The 25,262-nt window shown below is 43.1% G+C and overlaps 1 protein-coding gene and 1 long non-coding RNA gene across 2 annotated transcripts in view; both read left to right on the top strand.

The window, feature by feature from the left end:
- LOC115206507 (solute carrier family 12 member 9) overlaps nucleotides 1-25,262 on the top strand; it is a 51,526-nt gene that overhangs the window by 13,846 nt on the left and 12,418 nt on the right. The window contains exons 7-9 of the mRNA XM_029773578.1: nucleotides 9,163-9,320; nucleotides 9,973-10,055; nucleotides 12,084-12,208. Of these exons, the coding sequence (XP_029629438.1) occupies nucleotides 9,163-9,320; nucleotides 9,973-10,055; nucleotides 12,084-12,208 (366 nt within the window). The remainder of the gene's footprint in view (nucleotides 1-9,162; nucleotides 9,321-9,972; nucleotides 10,056-12,083; nucleotides 12,209-25,262) is intronic.
- LOC115206508 (uncharacterized) lies at nucleotides 10,661-11,361 on the top strand. The gene is made up of 2 exons (XR_003880808.1): nucleotides 10,661-11,204; nucleotides 11,260-11,361. It is a non-coding gene; the product is annotated as an uncharacterized LOC115206508 (long non-coding RNA).

Raw genomic sequence — 25,262 nt, 5'->3', positions numbered from 1 at the left:
AGTCACCCAGTAAAATACTACTTGAGGAAAAGTATTTGGTTTTAAATATACTTAAGTATCAAAAGTAAATGTAATTGCTAAAATATACATATCAAAAGGTAAAGTATACATCTTTTCAAGTTCCTTATATGAAGCAAACCAGACGGCACCATTTTTTTTAAATATTTTTTTTCAATTTACAGATAGCCTGGGGCACACTCCAACACTCAGACATTAACAAATGAAATGTTTTTAGTGAGTCGATTAGAGGCAGTAGGGATGTTCTCTTGATAAGTGTGTGAATTAGACAATTTTTCTGTCACGCTAACCATTTAAAATGTAATGAATACTTTTGGGTGTCAGGGAAAGTGTATGGAGTAAAAAGTACATTTTCTTTAGGAATGTAGTGAATTAAAAGTAGTCAACAATACCCCAAAAAACGAATTAAGTAGTATTTTACTTAAGTACTTTACACCCCTGACAGGTGGACTCCAAGTTGTAGAAACATCTCAAGGATGATTAATGGAAGCAGGATGCACCTGAGCTCAATTTCGAGTCTCATAGCAAAGGGTGTGAATACTTATGTAAATAAGGTATTTCTTTTTCTGAATTTGCAAATATTTCTAAAAACCTGTTTTCACTTTGTCATTATGGGGTATTGTGTCTAGATTAATGAAGAAATGTTTTTATTTAATCCATTTTAGAATAAGGCTGTAACGTAACAATGTGGAAAAAGTCAAGGGGTCTGAATACTTTGCAAATGCACTGTATGTTCACGTACAGGTGCGCACACCCCGATCCAATTCAAACTCGTCTCAAATTTGCACTGAATGAAAGACTCATGGAAGACTCACATTTACAATTCAATCTCTCTCCTACACACGTTCTCTCACTCACACTCCCGTCTCTAGCTCAGTGCCAGTGTGCAGTATTGATGTGGCACTAAAGCAAGTGTTGCCAAAGTGCTAAACTGACATAAAAGGCCCATAAAGGAGCATTGGAAATCAATACCGCCATAAATTATACTCCTCCCTGTCCTCCCCTCAGCCTGTTTCACCGTTTCCCCTCCTGAAATTGATGTGGTTGTAGTTGTGTGTGGTTGTCGTCATTTAATGTTTTCATTTGAAACAGTTGTAGGCTAATCTTTGTGTGTGTTTGAGTCAAATTGGCCCCACCTGCTAATCACATGACCTTACGAGAGGGCTGCTTCAATGGAGGCAATGAGACCCTGTTCACATGAAGTGTGTGTGGGTTGGTTCTTCTATCTAAAGACAAAGTCCCCACAAGGATGGTAAAACAAGAATAATGTTCCATCGTGGGGACATTTCCCACATCCCCATGAGAACAAAGGCTATTTTAAGCTTAGGGTTAAGGTTACAATTAGGGTAAGAGGTTAGGGAAAATTGGATTTTGAATGGAAATCAATTTTAGGTCCACATGAGGATAGAATAACAAAAAGTTTGTGTGTGTGTCCGGGGGCATTCATTAAGTTATGTGGAAGTAGTCATGTGACATATTTTACACCACAAATAGAAACGAGAAGAAGTGGTATGAGGAAGTAAGAGTAGATCAGACGTTAGCAGCTAGAAATATACTAACTCATTGACCATGTTTACATGCCCACCAATATCTCGTTATTCAGGATACTCAAGTATTTCGTTTTTTGAGTTAAACATATCTCTTTTACAATAACCCCCAAAAAGCTTTTATCCCAGTTATGAGAAACCTGGATAAGATGCCTGGGATATGCTGATCTTAGATGGGATACTGTGGCATGTAAATATCTTATCCCGTTTACTGTTGTTTTTCGCTGTCTGCGCAGGCTCAGTTTCACTTATCATGGGTGTTGTGATTATTCTTTTTTTTTCATCTGATTATCAAACAAATCACCTTAAAAAGTAGGCTGTGCAGTTCCATCCACCATAATAATTCCATAAGAATGTATTTTGCTGATACACCGTAGTCCACTGGACGGTATAGCTTACTTTCACCCCTAATTTAGATACGTTTCTGCTTATATAATTTCCAACATTTGGTAGGCCATTTGTCAACTATAGTTAGATACATGCAGCTTCTCTTCTGTCATAACTGGTTGCCCAGAAGACCAAAAAAAGTATTGCTCACCAGAATGTCTTTCATCGATAGAATGAATGCAGTATAATCCAGTTAACACGGTAAAGTTGTCCGTTTCATTTAGGGACCGGGGAGAAAATGCAATAACTCCAGAACAGTGGAAAGATTGTTCCCGTGCAAAATGTCCAAATGTCATAAGTTTGACTGGTTTTATAGAAATGAAAAACTGACAAAACGATGAACTGTTTCTGATAAGACTTCAGTTCGTCTTGGGTGCATATTTTATCTGGTTGAAATACTGTCTGTTTTGCATAATTGCAAAAGATAAGTTCCACGTACATTCACATTTTCTCAAGAGATGCTTCTCAACTCCTGTTCTCAAGACACAATTAACATTTGTTGTATAATTTTTGGCCTACTACAAGAAATGCATAATTATACAGGAGTTAATATTATATTACTCTACATGTGAGAGGTTATAGACCTACAGATGGTGTCTACTTTTCACTTACTATTCCATTTAACCCATATGAACTTAAATTAGGAATATTCATGGGTTCAGGGATACTCGTGAGCGGGATATCAAAAGTGCATGTAAACAGCTTATCCTGAATAAGACCTTAACCTCTCTTGGGACGCTAGCGTCCCACCCACGGTTCACACTATTCAACAGCCAGTGAAAAATCAGAGCGCCAAATTCAAAACAACAAAATGTCATAATTGAAAGTTCTCAAACATACGACTATTTTACACCATTTTAAAGGTACACTTCTCCTTAATGTAACCACATTGTCCGATTTCAAAAGGCTTTACGGCGAAAGCATAAAGTTAGATTATGTTAGGACAGGTACAACACAAGAAAAACCACACAGCCATTTTCCAAGCAGGAGAGGGGTCACAAATACCAGAAATTCAGCTAAAATTAAGCACTAACCTTTGACGATCTTCATCAGATGACACTCCTAGGACTCAATGTTAGACAATACATGTATGTTTTGTTCGATAAAGTTCATATTTATATCCAAAAACAGCATTTTACATTGGCGCGTGATGTTCAGAAAATATTTTGCCTCCAATACTGCTGGTGAATCAGCACAACAATTTACAAAAATAAACTTTGATAAAATATTAAACTGTTATTCAAAAAATTATAGATAACCATCTCCTTTATGCAACCGCTGTGACAGATTTCAAAAAAGCTTCACGGGAAAAGCACACTTTGCAATAATCTGAGTACGGCGCTCAAACATACACCAGGCAATACAGATACCTGCCATTTTGGAGTCATCTAAAATCATAACTAGCATTACAAATATTCACTTACCTTTGATGATCTTCATCAGAAGGCACTTCCAGGAATCCCAGGTCCACAATAAATGTTGTTTTGTTCGATAAAGTCCATAATTTATGTCTAAATACCTCCTTGTTGTTTGCGCGTTCAGTAAGCTACTCCAAATGTAGGAAGCGCGCCCAAAATCTCACGACGAAAAGTTTAAAAAAAGTTCTATTTGCGTTCGTTGAAACATGTCAAACGTTGTATAGCGTCAATCTTTAGGGCCTTTTTAACATAAAACTTCAATAATATTCCAACCCGGACGATTCCAATGTCTTGAAAAAACGTTTTGGAACACCGCTACCTCATCACGTAAATGCGCGCCACAAAACTCATGTAATTTTCTCAGTCACCAACTTCCCAGCCTTCTTGTTCGCTCTCTGTTCACTGCAAAAGCCTGAAACTAGGTTCTAAAGACTGTTGACATCTAGTGGAAGCCTTAGGAAGTGCAAAATGAACCCTAAGTCACTGTGTGTTAGATAGGCAATGACTTGAAAAGACTACAAGAACCAGATTTCCCACTTCCTGGTTGGATTTTTCTCAGGTTTTTGCCTGCCATATGAGTTCTGTTATACTCACAGACATCATATAAACAGTTTTAGAAACGGCAGAGTGTTTTCTATCCAAATCTACTAATACTATGCATATTCTAGTTCCTGTGCCCGAGTAGTAGGCCGTTTAATTTGGGTATGTTTTTCATCCGGCCGTGAAAATACTGCCCCCTACCCAAGAGAGGTTAAGCATGATATGTGCTACTATCTGGAATACTGTGTGCATGTAAACGTGTTCAGTGATGGATGATGTAGTAGTTGAGGCACACCGGATCATGATATCCTAGGTGGTTCATTTCTACACAATCTAGATCATGAGGGAAGTGGCATTCAGGACTCGTTGGCACATGTACGTTTTTACACTTTGAGGAAATTCAGAGTCCATTTCGATCCATACTTCAGGATATGAACAAAAGGATAATAAGAATGCTTTTATTTCTCCAGTAGGTTCAGTCAGGTTGTTATCTAGCTGTGTCCTTATCTGCTGTGGTTAAGTGTTGCTTTATTTATGTTGGACAAGGCCTGGCATGCAGTGGAGTGTGCCTTTATTGGTCTTAGACTGAATGGAGGAAATGTACAGGGTTTATGAATGATACTACCTCCAAGGTCCTTTTATAGTACTTGATGGTGTCTCAAAACCATATCTAAACCTTTTACTGAACTGTCTTAGTAGTTACTGCACATATGAAAACACACTGACTGCTCCTCCAGTTGTACATAGAGTACAGTAATGCGTTGAAGAGGATAATGGGAACTTGACCAGGGGTAAAGCCACCATTTCATCATGCCTGTTACTGGAAACATAAACTTTTTATTTCTGGCCAGGGAATTCCACATTGATTATAACCTCAATCACCAGAAGGGCTGTATAACATCCTTGACTAGAGGTAAACTTCATAAATGCTGGTTACATTACGAAACAGTTACACCCTTGTCACAAGGAAGGTCACAGGTTATGTCTATCAACAATATGCCATGTTTTTTTGTTGTTGAAAGTAACATGTGGCTGTCAGTTGTAGGACCCAAAAAAGGTCCCAAAGTTTTTACTATTCAAGTCACTTTTCAGGAAAAACCCATGTCGCTAGTGTATCTGTCACCAAACTAAAAACTTTTTTCACTTTTATCATATTTATGATATTAACTTTTAAAGTGAACCTGTCACCACCATCCCGGGTTCATGTCATTAAGAGACAGATTAAATAGATTACTGAGATTAAATAGGAAGAATGTGTATTAAAGCCATCAGTCAACGTCACATCAACGAGACATTGCTAAATGCCAAACACCCCCATCGTCACCACGGAGACTCCAAGCATTGCCATAGCAACAACACATCGTTGACGGGAAAGCAGTTGAAGGCCGATCACGGTCTGGGTCAGTGATTCTCACTGAGGAGGAACAACTAGAAGCTTTTTGAGTTAGACGTTATTCCCCTTTAGTTAGTCAGAAATGGAGTAAGATGGTAGCAGTATCCTGAAATATCCAACAGGTGGCGGTCACACCATCTCACAATATGAGGAGCTCACTTTGTGTTTGACTCTAACATGATGTCGAGAGGTTTCTTAGGCTGCATTTACCCAGGCAGCCCAATTCAGATCTTTTTCCCGCTGTTTGATATTTTTACCAATCACATCAATCTTTTCGCATCAGATTTTTTTCATATCTGATTGGTCTAAAGACCAATTAGTTGGAAAAAGATCAGAATTGAACTGCCTGTGCCTTACTGATACAGAAACGGTATAACCTTTTGAATAAAGCCAAAATGAATTGCTCTCCTCTTCAGCTAGTTATTCTACATTCTTGGTAAAGGCATTGTGTTCACTTAACATGAATGTCAGGGAGGTTAAGAATGGGTATTCAGATCTCCAATAGTGTTTCCTTTTGGGAGAATGACACCTGATGCATACCTAAATAGGTTACAGGTGTGTGTATGTTCTAGATGGGTCTGAGAAGGTGTATAGGAGCCCAATGTAAAATATGATGGAGGAGGAAGGTCGAATGTCCAGAGATGAGAAGTCTGTTAACCCTTTGTGACAGGGTAGCTAGTGGTGACAGATAGCCCATTGCCAACTCTCCAATCCCTCTCACAGCCAAGTCCTGCCCAATCCCCCAATATACACTCAGCTTAGCGTGTGTCTGCATCCTGGTTAGGGACCCGAATGATCTGTGTGTATCTTACTGTCATTCTCTTTCTCTGAGTAAGTGAAGAGAGAGGGTGTGGGTGTGTGTTCATTTCCTGAATGAGTGACCTTTGGCGTGTATGACTAACTGCAAAGTGGTTGTGTGTATCTCTATCTCCTCTATGGATGAGTGGCATTGTAGTGTGTGTGTGGTGAATGTGTGTCTCTGGTTGAGTGACTTGTGTGCATGTGCACCTGTGTGTATTGTGCATCAGTGACCTGTTGGCTAATCCCATCCTGCTATTGAAGCTTATGTATTTATTACTGACTGAATAATTAAATTCATGTATTCATTTTGTTCTGCTATCTCCTTCATGCAGCCTGTTTGTGGAAGCTGTGCTGTCCCACAAGGCTCTGCTATCTCCAACATGCAGCCTGGTGTGTGTGGGGAAGCTGTGCTGTCCCACAAGGCTCTGCTATCTCCAACATGCAGCCTGGTGTGTGTGGGGAAGCTGTGCAGTCCCACAAGGCTCTGCTATCTCCAACATGCAGCCTGGTGTGTGGGGAAGCTGTGCAGTCCCACAAGGCTCTGCTATCTCTTTGCTTTTTCTTCTGCTTTTTAGCCCCCCATATGGCTTTTATTAGTGTGTGTGTGTGAGAACACACACGCTCACTCGCTGGCTCGTAGTACTAGTCTCTTGTCCAGACAGAGGCAACAAGTCCAACATTCTCAGTCTGTCTGTTCTGTCTCATACCTCTGTTCCCTTGCAATCACCCCACTACAGAGTACATGTCCTTAGCTCTCTGTCCATCCTCACTTTATTTGCTTGCTGTCTCTCCAACACAGAGATATCTCTGTATCTCTTGTTCCCCCTGTCTGTCTCTCTTTCCATGGCAGTAGCGTGGGGAAAGCGGTCTTGTCCACTGGTAGACTGTACAACGCTCCAAATCTCCAAGTACTTCACCCTCCTACCCTTACTACAACTGGTCCTGTCACTGCCATCACACAGGTAGAGAGCTGGAGAAGGTTCTTATGTTGCCCATGTCCTCTGTAATCCCGTGGACCCCAGGAAGAGTAGCTGCTGCATGAGCAACAGCTACTGGAGACCCTCAACAATAAACCACATAAACATAGTATCAGGAATGAGAATGTAGCCAAACAATATAGAATAGGAGAGGGGTGAAGTAGAGACCGAATGAGAGAGGGTAGCAGAGAGGGAGAGGAGCTCTGCAGGCCTTGTTAGCTATTGATCCAGTTTTATACTCCTCAGCCACAGCCTAGCCCCCAGGGAGCACTTAACCATCACACATTGTGTCTCTCTCTGTCTGTATGGCCTATCTGCCTCCCTCCCCTCTGTGTTGGTTCTGAAGCATATTTAAAAAAAATATGAAACGAATGTATGAATAAACAAATAAGAGTATGATTGAGGGGATCAACAAACGAGGGAAAGAACAGATGAGGTGTGGAATGAGAATGAGCGTCCAATCTCTCCAGGCTCTTTCACTCATTTAACTGCATTCCCCTCTTAAAAAACCTATTTTCTTCTGTCAGGTGCTTTACTTCGTTCTGTTCTTTATTTCCATGGCAAAGCTCATTCCAGCTTCATGATCCGATCAATAATCTGCATTATGGGATGGAGGGGACACCAGGACGGGGACACACACACTCACACACTCAAAAACAACCGTATACACACATGCTTCTACAAATGCATAGCCCACACAGACATGTTCATAAAAATGACCATATGAAAGTACCCAACTGTGCATGAACACACACAAATGCACATATTCTCTCCTCTGCTCTCTCTGCATGGCTGTCACCTCTATATGATGGCTTTGTTTTGGAGTGCAGGTTTGAAAATGTCAAGCCCGTTCAGATTTATACTGCACCTGCCACACGTCACAGGAATTAATAACTAGGCCATAGCACTGACCAGCTCCATTACCCCCCCCCCCCCCCCCCCCACACACACACCCACACACACACAAAACAGAGTCACTTTCAATGGTCCAACCAACACACGAGCATACACTCAAATGAGTGTTATTTTTTCGCTATTCTGTGTGTGTGTGTTGCTTGTGGAAAGGACCATTCGAAGTGAATCACTATTAAGCATATGTCAGAGAGCCTGATTAAAGCAATGGCTCATAAACATTTTACTGTGGCACCCGACTCATAACACAGACGAACAATCGCACACACACATCAAGTAACACACACAAACCAATCATTGGCATTTCCTAATTTTCAGGGGAGATATTAATTTATCGTGTGTGGCTCTATCTGGGTTTCAGTGTGAAAAAATGGTGTTCAAATGTGTGGCTGGACGGAACAATATTTAATAGGGCCATGATGATAAGTATTTAAACCAGACGACCTGAAAGAACGTGACGCGAGTCTTAATTACAGTGGAGAGCGAGGGAGAATGGACACAGTAGTGGGCAGCGAGAGAATAGACACTGGGGTGGGCAGAGGGAGAAGGGGAGCGAGAGAATGGACACTGGGGTGGGCAGCGAGGGAATGGACACGGGTGGGCAGAGGGAGAAGGGGAGCGAGAGAATGGACACTGGGGTGGGCAGAGGGAAAAGGGGAGCGAGAGAATGGACACTGGGGTGGGCAGAGGGAGAAGGGGAGCGAGAGAATGGACACTGGGGTGGGCAGCGAGGGAGAGATTGAAAGTGAGAGGGGTAGAAAGAACTGGTGAAATGGAGGGGGGTGGGAGAAACAGTATGTTGAGAAGGAGGAAATAGTGGTTGATGAGGGAGATATGGTGAGTGAAGAGCGGTGGGGAGAGGAGCAGACTTGCTTTACTAATTTTCATTTCTGCAGCTCCGTTGTGTGGGAAAGGGGTGGAGTGAGGCAGGGCACAATCAGAGAGGGGTGTCCATTTTCTCTCTCTGATTTCTCTCTCCATCTCTTATTCAAGTATTAAGATAACACACGGCAAATAAAGTAGAAACATCTGTCTTTCTTTCACCCGCTGTCTCACCCCTTTCCTCTTGCACCTATTCATGTAGATGTTTGTTTGCGTGTTACCATTCACTCTTCATAGGTAACAAGTGTTTAATTTGAATGTGTATAAGAATCTGATTTCTCTCTCAGTATTCTCCTCCAGAGGGACTACAGTTTCCTGCGGGACATTAATGTGTGGAACCCGTTGGTGACTGTTGGTGTGTATTCCTCCACCATGTCTGCTGCCATGAGTAACCTGATAGGGGCGTCTCGCATCCTCTACGCCCTGGCACGGGACGACCTGTTTGGTGGGTACACCCATGTCCTCTTCTCGCTTGTTCTCTCCCTCATTATTTTTCTTTATAGCTTCTTCTGTCTCCCCTCTCACTGGCGTTGTGTGTGGATAGGGGAGATGAATAGCGATATTACGCAGGGTTCCCCTGTAGTGGGCAGCTGGAGCAGGGGAGATGACTCAAAACCATACTGAACCAAACTGACAATGACTCAGCTCTGGATTGCTAGCAATGCTTTTCAGGGGTTAAAAAGAGATTTTAGTTTATGGGTTTTTTGTCTCTGCCTAGTTGACTGTTTGATTAAAGGTGTCTAACTTCAAATGAATTTCTTATCATGTGTGTGTCATTCATACCTGCTGCATGCGCCATCACCTTGTCACTGTCCTACACCCACTGGCTAATATAGTGTAACACACATACACACCTCATCTCACCCAGTTTAAAACTATCTGCTTTGTCTTCCCTCTTTTACCTTTCCTTCCTCTCTCCTATCCTCCTTTTATTTCCTCCCTTTCTCCATCCCCTGTTCTTGGCTACATTGATTTTAGTTGAAAGTCTCCTAATTTAATTAATTTCATGTATTAACTGAAATGTGGTCCTTAACTTTAATCCCCTCCGTTTTGCTCCTTCACGACCTCCCTCTTGCTCTCACATATGCTCTTTGCAGGCACGGTGTTGTCTCCAGCTAAGAAGACATCTTGCAATGGGAACCCCTGGGTGTCTGTCCTCCTCTCCTGGTTCCTAGTACAGGTAAGACAATGGGAACCCCTGGGTGTCTGTCCTCCTCTCCTGGTTCATAGTACAGGTAAGACAATGGGAACCCCTGGGTGTCTGTCCTCCTCTCCTGGTTCCTAGTACAGGTAAGACAATGGGAACCCCTGGGTGTCTGTCCTCCTCTCCTGGTTCCTAGTACAGGTAAGACAATGGGAACCCCTGGGTGTCTGTCCTCCTCTCCTGGTTCCTAGTACAGGTAAGACAATGGGAACCCCTGGGTGTCTGTCCTCCTCTCCTGGTTCCTAGTACAGGTAAGACAATGGGAACCCCTGGGTGTCTGTCCTCCTCTCCTGGTTCATAGTACAGGTAAGACAATGGGAACCCCTGGGTGTCTGTCCTCTCCTGGTTCCTAGTACAGGTAAGACAATGGGAACCCCTGGGTGTCTGTCCTCCTCTCCTGGTTCATAGTACAGGTAAGACAATGGGAACCCCTGGGTGTCTGTCCTCCTCTCCTGGTTCCTAGTACAGGTAAGACAATGGGAACCCCTGGGTGTCTGTCCTCCTCTCCTGGTTCCTAGTACAGGTAAGACAATGGGAACCCCTGGGTGTCTGTCCTCTCCTGGTTCCTAGTACAGGTAAGACAATGGGAACCCCTGGGTGTCTGTCCTCCTCTCCTGGTTCATAGTACAGGTAAGACAATGGGAACCCCTGGGTGTCTGTCCTCCTCTCCTGGTTCATAGTACAGGTAAGACAATGGGAACCCCTGGGTGTCTGTCCTCCTCTCCTGGTTCCTAGTACAGGTAAGACAATGGGAACCCCTGGGTGTCTGTCCTCCTCTCCTGGTTCATAGTACAGGTAAGACAATGGGAACCCCTGGGTGTCTGTCCTCCTCTCCTGGTTCCTAGTACAGGTAAGACAATGGGAACCCCTGGGTGTCTGTCCTCCTCTCCTGGTTCCTAGTACAGGTAAGACAATAGGAACCCCTGGGTGTCTGTCCTCCTCTCCTGGTTCCTAGTACAGGTAAGACAATGGGAACCCCTGGGTGTCTGTCCTCCTCTCCTGGTTCCTAGTACAGGTAAGACAATGGGAACCCCTGGGTGTCTGTCCTCCTCTCCTGGTTCCTAGTACAGGTAAGACAATGGGAACCCCTGGGTGTCTGTCCTCCTCTCCTGGTTCCTAGTACAGGTAAGACAATGGGAACCCCTGGGTGTCTGTCCTCCTCTCCTGGTTCCTAGTACAGGTAAGACACACAGAGGATAGATTAGGTCTAATTTCACATGCTCAATAATCTGATCAGGTCAGATGAAGGAAAGATGGATGGAGAGAGTAGAGGAGAAAGGTAGATGGAGAAGGGAAGTCATTTGAGGTTACTGAGAAATGGCCAAGAGAAAGGGAGACCAGGGGTGAGAGAGGAGGCAAGAGATGGGAGGGTAAAGAGCTCTGTTAATGACTGGTAGTCAGATACTCTTCAAGAAGTGAGAAAGGCTAAATGGCTCGTCTTTCTCTTTCTCTCTCATCCCTCGCTCCGTTTCTCTGCTGGAGTGGGGGAGTAATTAGAGGAAATCGTTAGCCTGTATCAGAGCTCATTGACTCACTAGTCCTGGCCCTCTTTCTATCCCTCGCACGCTCTCTCTTTCGCTCTCAGCCATTTCAATGATTCACTGATGACACGAATGATAATCTAATCTCACTCCATGTTAAACAATCTCAGACGAAAGGGAGCGAGGGGTGAGTAGAAAAAAGCTGGGGAAATGTTGCAGTATCATGTACACGTTACATGAACTGAGCATACAGCATGAAGACGAATGACCTAATCTCTCACACAAAGATGATTGTGTGGTGCACTGGCAGGCCCAGAATTTGCCCATGCTGGCCTGTGGCTGAGGGCTCAGTTAATAGCTAATTAATGCTGTTGTAAAAGATCCTCTCGGGTCAACTAGGGAGACTGACTTAGCATTGTGGAGGTCAGAGGAGAAACTATTCCTTCCCTCCGTCCTCTCTTTCTCTCTCCCGTCAATGAAATGGGTTCATTAATCACAATTTTACTTTTCTCTTTATCTGTAGTTGGTGTTGTTCACAGGGAAGTTGAACACCATCGCCAGCATTGTAACCATCTTCTTCCTGCTGGTCTATGCAGCTGTGGACCTGGCCTGTCTGGCTCTGGAGTGGGCCTCAGCTCCTAACTTCAGGTACTAAGTCAAACTGTATTTATCACATGCGCCAAATAAAACTGCTGTAGACTTTACAGTGAAATGCTTGCTTAAGAAAATTTCCCAACGATGCAGAGTTAAAAAAGAATAATACAAACTGAAATAGTAATTAACATGAGGAATAACATAAAGGACAGAAGAATGGTGCTATGTACAGGTACCAGATCAGGGGTACGAGGTATTTTGAGGTACATATGTACATGAAGGCAGGGTAAAGTGACTAGGCATCAGGATAGATATTATTATTGTTATTATTAAGAGTAAAATAAAGAACAGAGTAGTAGCAGCAGCAAGTGTGTGGGGGGGGGGGGGGGGGGTTGTTGGTGGCACCTTAATTGGGGAGGACGGGCTCATGGTAATGACTGGAGCAGGATGAGTGGAATGGTATCAAATACAGGACACATGGGTTTCCAGGTGGTTGATGCCATTCCATTTGTGCCATTCCAGCCATTATTATGAGCCGTTCTCCCCTCAGCAGGCTCCTGTGCCGTATGCAGTGTTTGAGTCTGTGAGGGATTTGTGTGGGAGTGACAGCGTTTTGTGTGTGTGGACAGTGCGCTCAGAAAGTATTCAGGCCCCTTGACCTTTTCCACATTTTGTTTCTTTACAGCCTTATTCTAAAATTGATTAAATAGTTTTTTTTCTTCAACAATCTATACATACTACCCTGTAATGACGAAGCAAAAACAGGTTTTTAGATATTTTTGCAAATGTATTAAAAATGTAAAACTGATATCACATTTACATAAGTATTCAGACCCTTTGCTATGAGACTTGAAATTGAGCTCAGGTGCATCCTGTTTCCATTGATCATCCTTGAGATGTTTCTACAACTTCATTGGAGTCCACCTGTGGTAAATTCAATTGATTGGACATGATTTGGAAAGACACACACCCGTCTATATAAGGTCCCACAGTTGACAGTGCCAAGCCATGAGGTTGAAGGAATTTTCCATAGAGCTCCAAGACAGGATTGTGTCAAGGCTAAGATCTGGGGAAGGGTACCAAAAGATTTCTGCAGCATTGAAGGTCCCCAAGAATACAGTGGCCTCCATCATTCTTAAATGGAAGAAGTTTAGAACCACCAAGACCCTTCCTAGAGCTGGCCGCCTGGCCAAACTGAGCAATCGGGGGAGAAGGGCCTTGGTCAAGGAGGTGACCAACAACCTGATGGTCACTCTGATAGAGCTCTAGAGTTCCTCTGTGGAGATGAGAGAACCTTCCAGAAGGACAACCATCTCTGCAGCACTCCACCAATCAGGCCTTTATGGTAGAGTGGCCAGACGGAAGCCACTCCTCAGTAAAATGCACATGACAGCCTGCTTGGTTTGCCAAAAGGCACCTAAAGGACTCTGACCATGAGAAACAAGATTCTCTGGTCTGATGAAACCAAGATTGAACTCCTTGGCCTGAATGCCAAGCCTCACGTCTGGAGGAAACCTGGCACCATCCCTACAGTGAAGTGTGGTGGCAGTATGAATGTTTTTTAGATGCAGGGACTGGGAGACTAGTCAGGAACAAGGGAAAGATGAACGGAGCAAAGCAGAGATCCTTGATGAAAACCTGCTCCAGAGCGCTCAGGACCTCAGACTGGGGCGAAGGTTCACCTTCTAACAGGACAACAACCCTATGCACACAGCGTTGAGGAATTGCACTTACACTATCTTATGAACTTCTTATTTAGTGCCCAGCTTTTTGTCAACAAAGTCCTTTTTTAAGTTTGTTTTACATCCATTCAAATTATAATAGTTCCTTGCAGTATTTTAAAAAGTCTTTCCAACACTCCCCCTCGATGATCAGCGTCGCTGATAAATAGGTTATGGACATGTTGCGTGTATTTGTTTCTATTTTAATAATGGTCAATTTCATCTTCATGCTATAACATAGCTGTCCGCTTCATACTTTCCTTGTCAATTCACTATCTTATACCCTACTTTTGGAAAGGTAGGCCAAGGTTTTTTTTAATGTTTTTCTGGAAAGGAGAAATATTTGCTTGTGTCTGTATGCTGGTGGCTTTGATTGACGGGTGCTTTACTGGTGTGCACGTGTGAGTTGGCTGATTTATCTCTATAGGCCTATACGGTATGTCCCTTCAGAAAGTTTCCTAAAGTAGTCTGTCTGAACTCATCTATTTTAATACGAATCAAACACTCCTGTCATGATTTCACCTTATAAAAGGCCCATTTTCAGTAGCTTACGCTACATTAGGTCTCATCACGGCATGTTCTCTCTATCTGACGGTTGGATGGTGTGGAGAGTTAGTGTTCCACAGTGTGCACCAGCTGGGTGTTGTGGCCACGTGCTAATTAAGACATAAACTGGACAGCGTTCCCAGCTGCACATCTGAGAAGGACTGAAGATAGTGTGTGTGTGTTGAATACGGTGAATCCTCAAATGTTGATGTAATCACAATTAATCACATTTTAATTGAAGTTGCGGTATAGACTTGCAATATCCACAGCGCGCACACACACACCAAGACCCACCTCCTTTCACTCAAGCAGGCAGCACAGTTCAGTTAGTCTTAGAGTTAAGAGTACCTAGATAATCATGTCGTGCAGCTCTGTGTGCTGTTAATGATGTGTGATTGGGTTGGTGTGGACACATCTGTGTATCACAACACATTTTTTTCAGAAAGGGGAAACTATCTCTAGAAGTTCCTACCTCCCTGTACTTCTGTCCATATCTGTGCTTGTCCATGTGTCAAGGGTATATAAAGTTAGAAAAGTTTTGTGTGTGTGTATGTTACCCAAACTTTTCCCTCTCTCCGTATCGCCATCCTTATTGGTCGACAAATTCAGCTGGGGGCTGATAAGGCACGTGGTTGGCTAGCTGCTGTGGTGCACTTCCTTAATTATATTAGCATGTTGCTGTTGTCGCAGGGCGGGTTCTGGGTGTTGTTGTTTTTGTTTTTGTTGATTGTGTTCCCTGCACCTCTTTCCAGGCGAAAATCATTTAAAGCCATTTAGCGCTGCTCTCCCCTGAGAACTGCTCTGTAATTAGCATAACTAATTTAGCAGAAATATTTCCTTTCCCCTAAATTTGGCACACGGTTGTTTAGCTGATGGGGAGGGGACTGCTGAATTATGATGTAGCGGAAGAGCTGTCTGCTTGTTAAGTGTGTGTGTGTGTGTGTGTGTGTGTGTGTGTGTAGGGGTGTGAATCTTTTTTAATTTATTTTTTAACTGTCCTGTTAATGTGTCCACTGTGTCCAACACACTCCTCTTCATCTTTGTGAATGTGTGTGTAAAGGGCTTGTTGCCTGCAGCTTCATCAGTGACTGGCTCCAGTTTTCCAGAGCACTCCTCTGGGGCAGTATGTTCACTACTGATGGGACTGACTACTGGCTTTAGAGGACTGGGCTGACTGGCTTAGACACACAGGCTAGGTTTTTGGGTAAGACTTGAAGCCCAGGCTCTGTTATTAACTACACATGCAGTGAGTCTGAGTGTATTCTGTCACTCTTAGCGTACGTTTTGTGAAGGTTACTCTAATTACAGTGAGAGACCCTTCTGAATGAAATGACTGACGTAATGTCTGAATGAGCACTTACTGACTTACTTCTAGATCTGCCAACTTTGTGTGCACTTGGAACTAAGTGTGTGTTTGCAGAGCGGGGGTGTTTTAAGGTGATGGTTGGCAGTAGCACAGTTATGTCCTCTCTGATCATGACGTGTCTTTTGGCTGGCCGCCGAGTCCCCTCTCTCTCTCTCCCTAAGTACTTGATGGTGGACAATTTTTTTGTTTTTGCTGATGTCAGCAAAGTGACATCAGTCATTGGGAAATGATTGGGTTGCGGGCAAGGAGAGAGGTGGGAAGAAGGGGGAGACATGGGGAGTGCCAGCGATACACTGACACTAATGAGAGAGGGATTACAGAGAGCAAAAGAAAGGGAGGAGGAGAGGGAGCACAGGCAGGGTGAGCTTTTAACATAACACTCTCTCCATCAGGGAGGGAGAGAGAGAGGAGTGGATAGAGAGAAGAGGGATTGTGAGAGGGGGTGGTTAAGATTGAGAAGTAAGACATTGGGGGTGACAAATTATGTGAAATTGGCAATAACACAAATGGAAAGTGGGGAGAGAAAGTTTGAGCAAATAGTAGGGGAAAAGAAGAGCCATTTCACTCTAGTGATGGAGAGAACGGAAAAGGAGAGAAGGGTAACGACTGCGCCAGTCTTTCTTCTCCATCTCTCTCCCCATCACGTTTTAGTGGGGGCTATGAAGCATTTAGTGCTCGGGTGTGTTCCACTCTGTTAATGAAGCTGTCTTTTAGCGTAGCCTAGCACTCCCAGCTGGGCCCAGGCCTGTTCATTTGGATGGAAATGACAGTAGCTATCCTTAATAGCTGTTTATCTGCTGAAGATGTTATTGCAGGAGATTAGGGTCACTACGTGATCAATGACCCTACCTTTTCTGCACCTGCCCACATGGGGAGCTCAGACGCATCGCGCGCGCACATCACACGCGCGCGCACAACTCCCTTGGATTTCTTCTTATTTGATTGTATTACAAAGTGGGAATAAAAATGAATTTAATTGTATATTCTTTTGTCAACAATCTACACAAAATACTCATGTCAAAGTGGAAGAAATATTAATTTTTCTTTTAAAGATGAATGAAAAATAAAACATTATAACTTGTTTACATAAGTGTTCACCCATGTCATTCATACGTGTTAGAAACACATTTGGCAGTGATTATAGCCAAGTCTTCTTGGATAAGTCTCAGATCTTTGCACACCTGTATTGTGCAATTTAAATATTTATTTTATTCAAACTTGATTTAACAATATTCTTATTTCCAATAATGGCCTACAGCGGGTTAACTGCCTTGTTCAGGGCCAGAACGACAGATTTGTACCTTGTCAGCTCGGGGATTCGATCCAGCAAACTTTCGGTTACTGGCCCTATGCTCTAACCACTAGGCTACCTGCCGCCCCCGCTTACTTGCCCATTATTTTCTAAATTAGTGCTGGGATAATGGCTAGACAGACATTTTCAAGTCTTTCCATTTTCAAGCAGATTTAAGTCAACTTTCAAAACAGGAACATTCACTGTCTTATTGGTAAGCAACGCCACTGTAGATTTGGCTTTGTGTTGTAGGTTATTATCCTGATGAAAGGTAAATTCTTCTCCCAGTGTCTCATGTAAAGCAGACTGAAGCAGGTTTTCCTCTAGAATTTTGCCTGTGCTTAGCTCCATCCCTCTTTTGCTGATGTCAAGCATACCCATACCATGATGCAGCCATCTCAATACTTGAAAATACTTTTGTTGATTAGTGAAAATGAGTAGAATTTTCTATTCCCTTTGACATTATGGAGTATTTTGTGTAAGTTGATTACAAAAAATTACATTAATCTCTTTCAATCCCACTTTAAGCAACAAAATGTTGGAAAAAGTCAAAAGGGGTGTAGACTTTCTGTAAGCACTGTATACACACACTCTCTCTCACATACACACACTAACTAACACTCATTTACGTATACACACGCTTACACTCACTCACAAACATAGCCCCTCTAGTAATTGAATAGGATATATGTCAAAAACCCTCTGGGATGGAAATGGCAGACATATTGGTCAGGGAGAAATCCAAACCAGTCTAATTGGAATGAATGGTGGTAGAGGCATAATCCTGATTTTACTTATGACGGAAAATACAAATAAGGCATGTGATACTTTTGGTAATGTAGTGTAGGTGGACGCCTGCTCGTCAAACATCTCGTTCCAAAATCATGGGATTTAATATGGAGTTGGTTCCTCATCTGCTGTTATAACAGCCTCCACTCTTCTAGAAGGGCTTTCCACTAGATGTTGGAGCATTGCTGCGTGGACTTGCTTCCGTTCAGCCACAAGCATTAGTGAGGTCGGGCACTGATGTTGGGCGTTTAGGCCTGGCTCACAGTCGGTGTTCCAATTCATCGCAAAGGTGTTCGATGGGGTTGAGGACAGGGCTCTGCAGGCCAGTCAAGTTCTTCCACACCGATCTCAACAAACCATTTCTGAATGGCCATAGTTTTGTGCACGGGGGCATTGTCATGCTGAAACAGCAAAGGGCCTTCCCCAAAATGTTGCCATAAAGTTGGAACACAGAATCGTCTATAATGTTATTGTACGCTGTAGCATTAAGATATCCCTTCACTGGAACTAATGGGCGTAGCCCGAACCGTTATTCCTCATCCACCAAACTTTACAGTTGGCACTAAGCATTGGGTAGGTAGCATTCTCCTAGCATCCACCAAACCCCTTCGTCGGACTGCCAGATGGTGAAGCGTTATTCATCACTCCAGAGAGCACTTTTCCACTGCTCGAGAGTCCAATGGCGGTGAGCTTTACACCATGCTTGGCATTGCATATGGTGATCAGTTGACCGGGGCAACTCTAGCAGGGCAGAAACGTGACGAACTGACTTGTTGGAAAAATGGCATCTTATGATGGTGCCACGTAGAGTCACTGTGCTCTTCAGTAAGGCCATTCCCTTTACTCAGTACTTTGTTGAAACACCTTTGGCTGCAATTACAGCCTTGAGTCTTCTTGGGTATGACACTACAAGCTTGGCACACCTGTATTTGGGGAGTTTCTCCCATTCCTCTCTGCAGATCCTCTCAAGCTCTGTCAGGTTGGATGGGGAGCGTTGCTGCACAGCTATTTTCAGGTCTCTCCAGAGATGTTCAATCGGGTTCAAGTCCGGGCTCTGGCTCAACCACTCAAGGACATTCATAGACTTGTCCTGAAGCCACTCCTGCATTGTCTTGGCTGTGTGCTTAGGGTCGTTGTCCTGTTGGAAGGTGAACCTTCGCCCAGTCTGGGGTCCTGAGCGCTCTGGAGCATGTTTTCACTGTACTTTGCTCTGTTCATCTTTCCCTCGATCCTTACTAGTCTCCCAGTCCTTGCCGCTGAAAAACACCCCCACAGCATGATGCTGCCACCACCATGCTTCACCGTAGGGATGGCGCCATGTTTCTTCCAGATGTGATGCTTGGCATTCAAGCCAAGGAGTTCAATCTTGGTTTCATCAGACCAGAGAATCTTGTTTCTCACGGTCTGAGTCTTTAGGTGCCTTTTGGGTAAGACCAAGCGGGCTGTCGTGCTTTTTACTGAGGAATGGCTTCTGTCTGGCCACTTTACCATAAAGGCCTGATTGGTGGAGTGCTGCAGAGATGGTTGTCCTTCTGTAAGGTTCTCCCATCTCCACAGAGGAACTCAGGAGCTCTTTCAGAGTGACCATCGGGTTCTTGGTCACCTCCTTGACCAAGGCTCTTCTCCCCCGATTGCTCAGTTTGGCCAGGTGGACAGATCTAGGAAGAGTCTTGGTGGTTCCAAACTTCTTCCATGTAAGAATGATGGAGGCCACTGTGTTCTTGTGGACCTTTAATGCTGCAGAAATGTACCCTTCCCCAGAACTGTGCCTAGACACAATTCTCTCTCGGAGCTCTATGGACAATTCCTTTGACCTCATGGCTTGGTTTTTGCTCTGACATGCACTATCAACTGTGGGACCTTTTTATATAGACAGTGTGTGTGCCTTTCCAAATCATGTCCAATCAATTGAATTTACCACAGGTGGACTCCAAGTTGTAGAAACATCTCATGGATGATCAGTGGAAACAGGATGCACCTGAGCTCAATTGCGAGTCTATTAGCGAAGGGTCTGAATACTTATGTAAATAAGGTATTTTTATTTTTTAAATTTTCAAACATTTATAAACTTGTTTTTGCTTTGTCATTATGGGGTACTGTGTAGAATGGTGAGGAAAAAGTCAAGGGGTCTGAATACCTCCCGAATGCACAGAAATTGTGTAATACAATTGTCAACTTAAAATATTGTCATATAATTATTTATACGGGTTTTATACACATGTTCTGTATAAATAGCCTCTTAAAATGTATGTAAACGGACCGTAAATGTGTCGGGGCTCTATTTTTGGCTGGCGTTAAGGTGGCGCTAGTTGTCATACGCAGGTTAGTTTGCAATTTCGTCATGTAAAAACTTACGCACTGGCATTTTCCAGCCCTAACAGCAGGTTCTTATATCAGCTCGGTTGCGCTCAGCTTGCTTGGGTGGGGTGGAAATGTTTGAGGTGATCCAAAGTGCTAATTTCAGGCAGCGCTGATATGGATTTTTAACACTAACCAAAACCTTGTTTTAGCGGGAACTTGGTTGGTTATATCATGAATTTTGACAGCAGAAACTCAGCCTATCCAGCCGTGACGCACACTGCCCATATGCACATATGGAACAAGAGTAGCCTAATGTGCTTTTGGTGCCTGTATAGTTCGTATTTAGAAACATAAAAACCATTTAGTTTTTCTTATTTAGTTTTATTTGGCATAGCATCCCCTCTCAATACATGCTTTTTTTTGTCCTGCCCAATGCAGTAGTCAAGACTGTCGATAAAGGGTTTGGTTCCTGAGATCGCTTGGAAATAAATCTTAATCACCGACCCTTTATTAAAATGTAACGTTTGAGAGGAGTTACAGTGTGCAGACATTCCCTTATCTGTGCGTTGTTGGCAGGCCCTCATTATTTTGGCCATTCAGGTCAGGTATTGGACGTACGTAAAACCCCGTCCATGATGTAGATTACGTGTCCATGCCCATCCTGAAACGACAGATGAGAACCTCGGTGACCCTTGTATTTAGAAGTAACCTGTAACAATTGCGTGTTTTCCATTTCATATGTTCACAACCCAAGCCCTTCCTTAGGCCTACTATAACAACGTCTGGTTTAACAGCAATGTATTTTTTTTATGCTGGCCATTTTTATGATATTACATTTTATATTTATTGTTTATAAAAAAGTGCTTGTTTTTCTTATTTTATTACAACCGATCTTATTAGAATGATTCACCTTTCTGGTTTTATGGTTACAACATATGTGGTGCTCATGCAATGCAACTTCTGGAGATGTTTGAATGTGATCTGATTGTAAAATGGTTCAGATTATGTTCATAAACATAGACCTATTTGAGAGCACTATAACAGTGAGTGAACATTCTCTCTTTCTCTATATTGGATCTTTGTCCAGCTACTGTGAACACCCTCCATAGTCTGCGTTGTTTTAACATTCTATGCCAGCGGGGAGCAATTGTGGTGCCTGTAAGTCTGACATCAGCAATTTAAAACAAGTTGTTGTTTTGTTTAAAATTTGTTTTATATGTTGTCTTTTTAGGCCTTATCAATAATGAATTTAATCTTGCTTATTGACAATGTTTGGCATGTCCATACTCAGACATAATGCAATTTACAGTAGGCCTAGCCTCTATATCAGTGTGAATGCTATTGAAGCCATGCAATTACTTAGAAGAATGTGGACTGCAAATGGGTTGAAGTTAACATATTTAGCAAAATAGGTCTACATTTTATTTCATTTCTGTAAGCCATTTAACAAACTAACGTTATAGTTAGTCATTCCACCCCTGAACAAGGCAGTTAACCCACTGTTCTTAGGCCATCATTGTAAATAAGAATGTGTTCTTAACTGACTTGCCTAGTTTAAATAAAGGTTAAATAAAAAATGTTAGAATTGAAGAAGATTCCAAGGCAATACATAAAGACCGTAAATACACAACTTCAAGCAACCACACATTTCGCCATGGAGCAGGTTCTGATTGGCCAGTGAGGGGGCAAGCCTCGACACACCCACAACTTGTTTATTCATCAAAACCCAGCCCTTTCGCTCCAATGCCAACAAGTGCGCTGACATTTGTGATGGTGAAAATGGCAAAAATATTTCTGACACCCCTGAAACTATAACGCTGTTTCCTGCGCTTAGATTTACCGTTGAAATGGAGCCCTCAATGTTTGTTTTCTTGGAAAGCTGTGAGTGCTATTATATGATACAAGAACAGTACTTGTTGCATTTACAACTTGTCTAAATCCTATCATTAGCTGATTTCAGCTGGTGTATGGCTGTGGATTGACTGCTTTGTTTGAATGGAATGTTGGCTTAATATTGGCAGTCCTCTAAAACTGGCTGGCTAGCTAGCTAACAAACATGCTTATTAAATGCTTATGTTACAAGCTCCTAACAATACAGTCAAATGTCAAACAGCTAGAATGTAAGAAAATAAAGGACGAATCCAATTAACAACCCAAATAGCACTGTAGCAGTATCAAAATGATATCCATACATAAACTCAGCAAGAAAAGAAACATCCCTTTTTCAGGACCCTGTCTTTCAAAGATAATTTGTAAAAATCCAAATAACTTCACAGATCTTAATTGTAAAGGGTTTAAACACTATTTCGCATGCTAGTTCAGTGAACCATATACCATTAATGAACATGCACCTGTGGAACGGTTAAGACGCTTACAGACGGTAGGCAATTAAGGTCACAGTTATGAAACCTTAGAACACTAAAGAGGCCTTTCTACTGACTGAAAATCACTAAAAGAAAAATGCCCAGGGTCCCTGCTCATCTGCGTGAATGTGCCTTAGGCATGCTGCAAGGAGGCATGAGGACTGCAGATGTTGCCAGGGCAATAAATTGCAATGTCCGTACTGTGAGATGTCTAAGACAGTGCTACAGGGAGACAGGACGGACAGCTGATCGTCCTCGTAGTGGCAGACCACGTGTGGCACCTGCACAACAACTGCCGAGTTACACCAGGAACGCATAATCCCTCCATCAGTGCTCAGACTGTCCGCAATAGGCTGAGAGAGGCTGGACTGAGGGCTTGTAGGCCTGTTGTAAGGCAGGTCCTCACCAGACATCACCGACAACAACATCGCCCATGGGCACAAACCCACTGTCACTGGACCAGACAGGACCGGCAAAAGGTGCCCTTCACTGACGAGTCGCGGTTTTGTCTCACCTGGTGTGATGGTCGGATTCGCGTTTATCGTCGAAGGAATAAGCGTTACACAGAGGGCTGTACTCTGGAGTGGGATCAATTTGGAGGTGGAGGGTCTGTCATGGTCTGGGTGGCGTGTCACAGCGTCATCAAACTGAGCTTGTTGTCATTGCAGGCAATCTCAACGCTGTGCGTTACAGGGAAGACATCCTCCTCCCTCTTGTGGTACACTTCCTGCAGGCTTCTCCTGACATGACCCTCCAGCATGACGATGGCACCAGCCATACTGCTCCTTCTGTGCGTGATTTCCTGCACGACAGGAATATCAGTGTTCTGCCATGGCCAGCAAAGAGCCCGGATCTCAATCCCATTGAGCACGTCTGGGACCTGTTGGATCGGAGGGTGAGGGCTAGGGTCATTCGCCCCATAAATGTCCGGGAACTTGCAGGTGCCTTGGTGGAAGAGTGGGGTAACATCTTACAGCAAGAACTAGCAAATCTGGTGCAGTCCATGAGGAGGAGATGCACTGCAGTAATTAATGCAGCTGGTGGCCACCAGATACTAACTTTTGATTTTGACCCGCCCCCCCCCCTTGTTCAGGGTCACATTATTCCATTTCTGTTAGTCACATGTCTGGAACTTGTTCAGTTTGCCTCAGTTGTTGAATCATGTTATGTTCATACAAATATTTACACATGTTAAGTTTGCTCAAAATAAATGCTGTTGACAGTAAGAGGATGTTTTCTTTTTTTGCTGAGTGTATGTACACCGGGGGAATTTACACACGCTAAACTAAGAATATGTACAGCAGTAGATGCATAAAACATTGAGTTGCACCCCATTTTACCATCAGAACAGCCTCAATTCATTGGGACATGGACTCTACTGTCGAAAGTTTTCCACAGGGATGCTGGCCCATGTTGACTCCAATGCTTCCCAAAGTTGTCAAGTTGACTGGGTGTCCCTTGGTTGGTGGCTGGGTGTCCCTTGGTTGGTGGACCGTTCTTGATACACACAGAAAACTGTTGCGTGAAACCCAGCAGCGTTGCTGTTCTTGACACACTCAAACTGGTGCGCCTGGCACCTACTGCCATACCCCGTTCAAAGGCACTTAAATATTTTGTCTTGCCCATTCACCCTCTGAATGGCGCACACACACACACAATCCATGTCTCAATTGTCTCACTCACTCACACGCCAAATTCAAAACCAGAAATACTCATTATAAAAATGAATGAAACATAAGTGTTATACATCGGTTTAAAGATGAACTTCTTGTTAATCCAACCACGGTGTCAGAATTCAAAAAGACTTTACGGCGAAAGCAAACCATGCGATTATCTGAGAACAGCATCCAGCAGACAAATCATTACAAACAGTAACCAGCCAAGTAGATGAGTAACAAAAGTCAGAAATAGCGATAAAATTAATCACTTAACTTTGATGATCTTCATATGGTTACACTCACAAAACTCCGTTACCCAATAAATGTTTGTTTTGTTCGATCAAGTCCTTCTTTATAGCCAAAAACCTCAGTTTTGTCAGCGCGTTTTGTTCAGTAATCCACTGTCTCAAACAACATCCGGTGAAATTGCAGAGCGTGAAACTCAACAAAACAGAAATTCTCATAATAAACATACATAAAAGATACAATGTTATACACCAGCTTAAAGATAAACTTCTTGTTAATCTAACCGCTGTGTCAGATTTCAAAAAGGCTTTACGGCGAAAGCAAACCATGCAATTATCTGAGAACAGCGCCCAGCAGACAAATCATTACAGTTAGCAGCCAAGAAGAGGAGTAGCAAAAGTCAGAAATAGCGATACAATTTATCACTTACCTTTGATGATCTTCATATGATTGCACTCCCAAGACTCCATGTTACACAATAAATGTTAATTTTGTTCGATAATGTCCCTCTTTATATTCACAAACCTCCGTTTTGTTGGTGCGTAATCCATTGGACAAAGCGCGTTCACAACATACGGACGAAAAATCAAAAAAGTTCGTAGAAACATGTCAAACGATGTTTATAATCAATCCTCAGGTTGTTTTTGTCATAATCAATCATATTTCAACCGGACAATAGCTTCATCAATAGAAAAGGAAAAATAAGAAACGCACGGTCCTGGTCACGCGCAGGACTCATGTCTGGAAATTTCCACTGTCCTCTCATTGAAAGTGGTGTTCCTCATTTTTCAGAGTAAAAGCCTGAAACAATGCCTAAAGACTGGCCA

The sequence above is a fragment of the Salmo trutta genome, chromosome 13 (assembly GCF_901001165.1).
Source record: "Salmo trutta chromosome 13, fSalTru1.1, whole genome shotgun sequence".
Classification (NCBI taxonomy): Eukaryota; Metazoa; Chordata; class Actinopteri; order Salmoniformes; family Salmonidae; genus Salmo; species Salmo trutta.
This window is presented reverse-complemented; position numbering and strand designations above follow the sequence as displayed.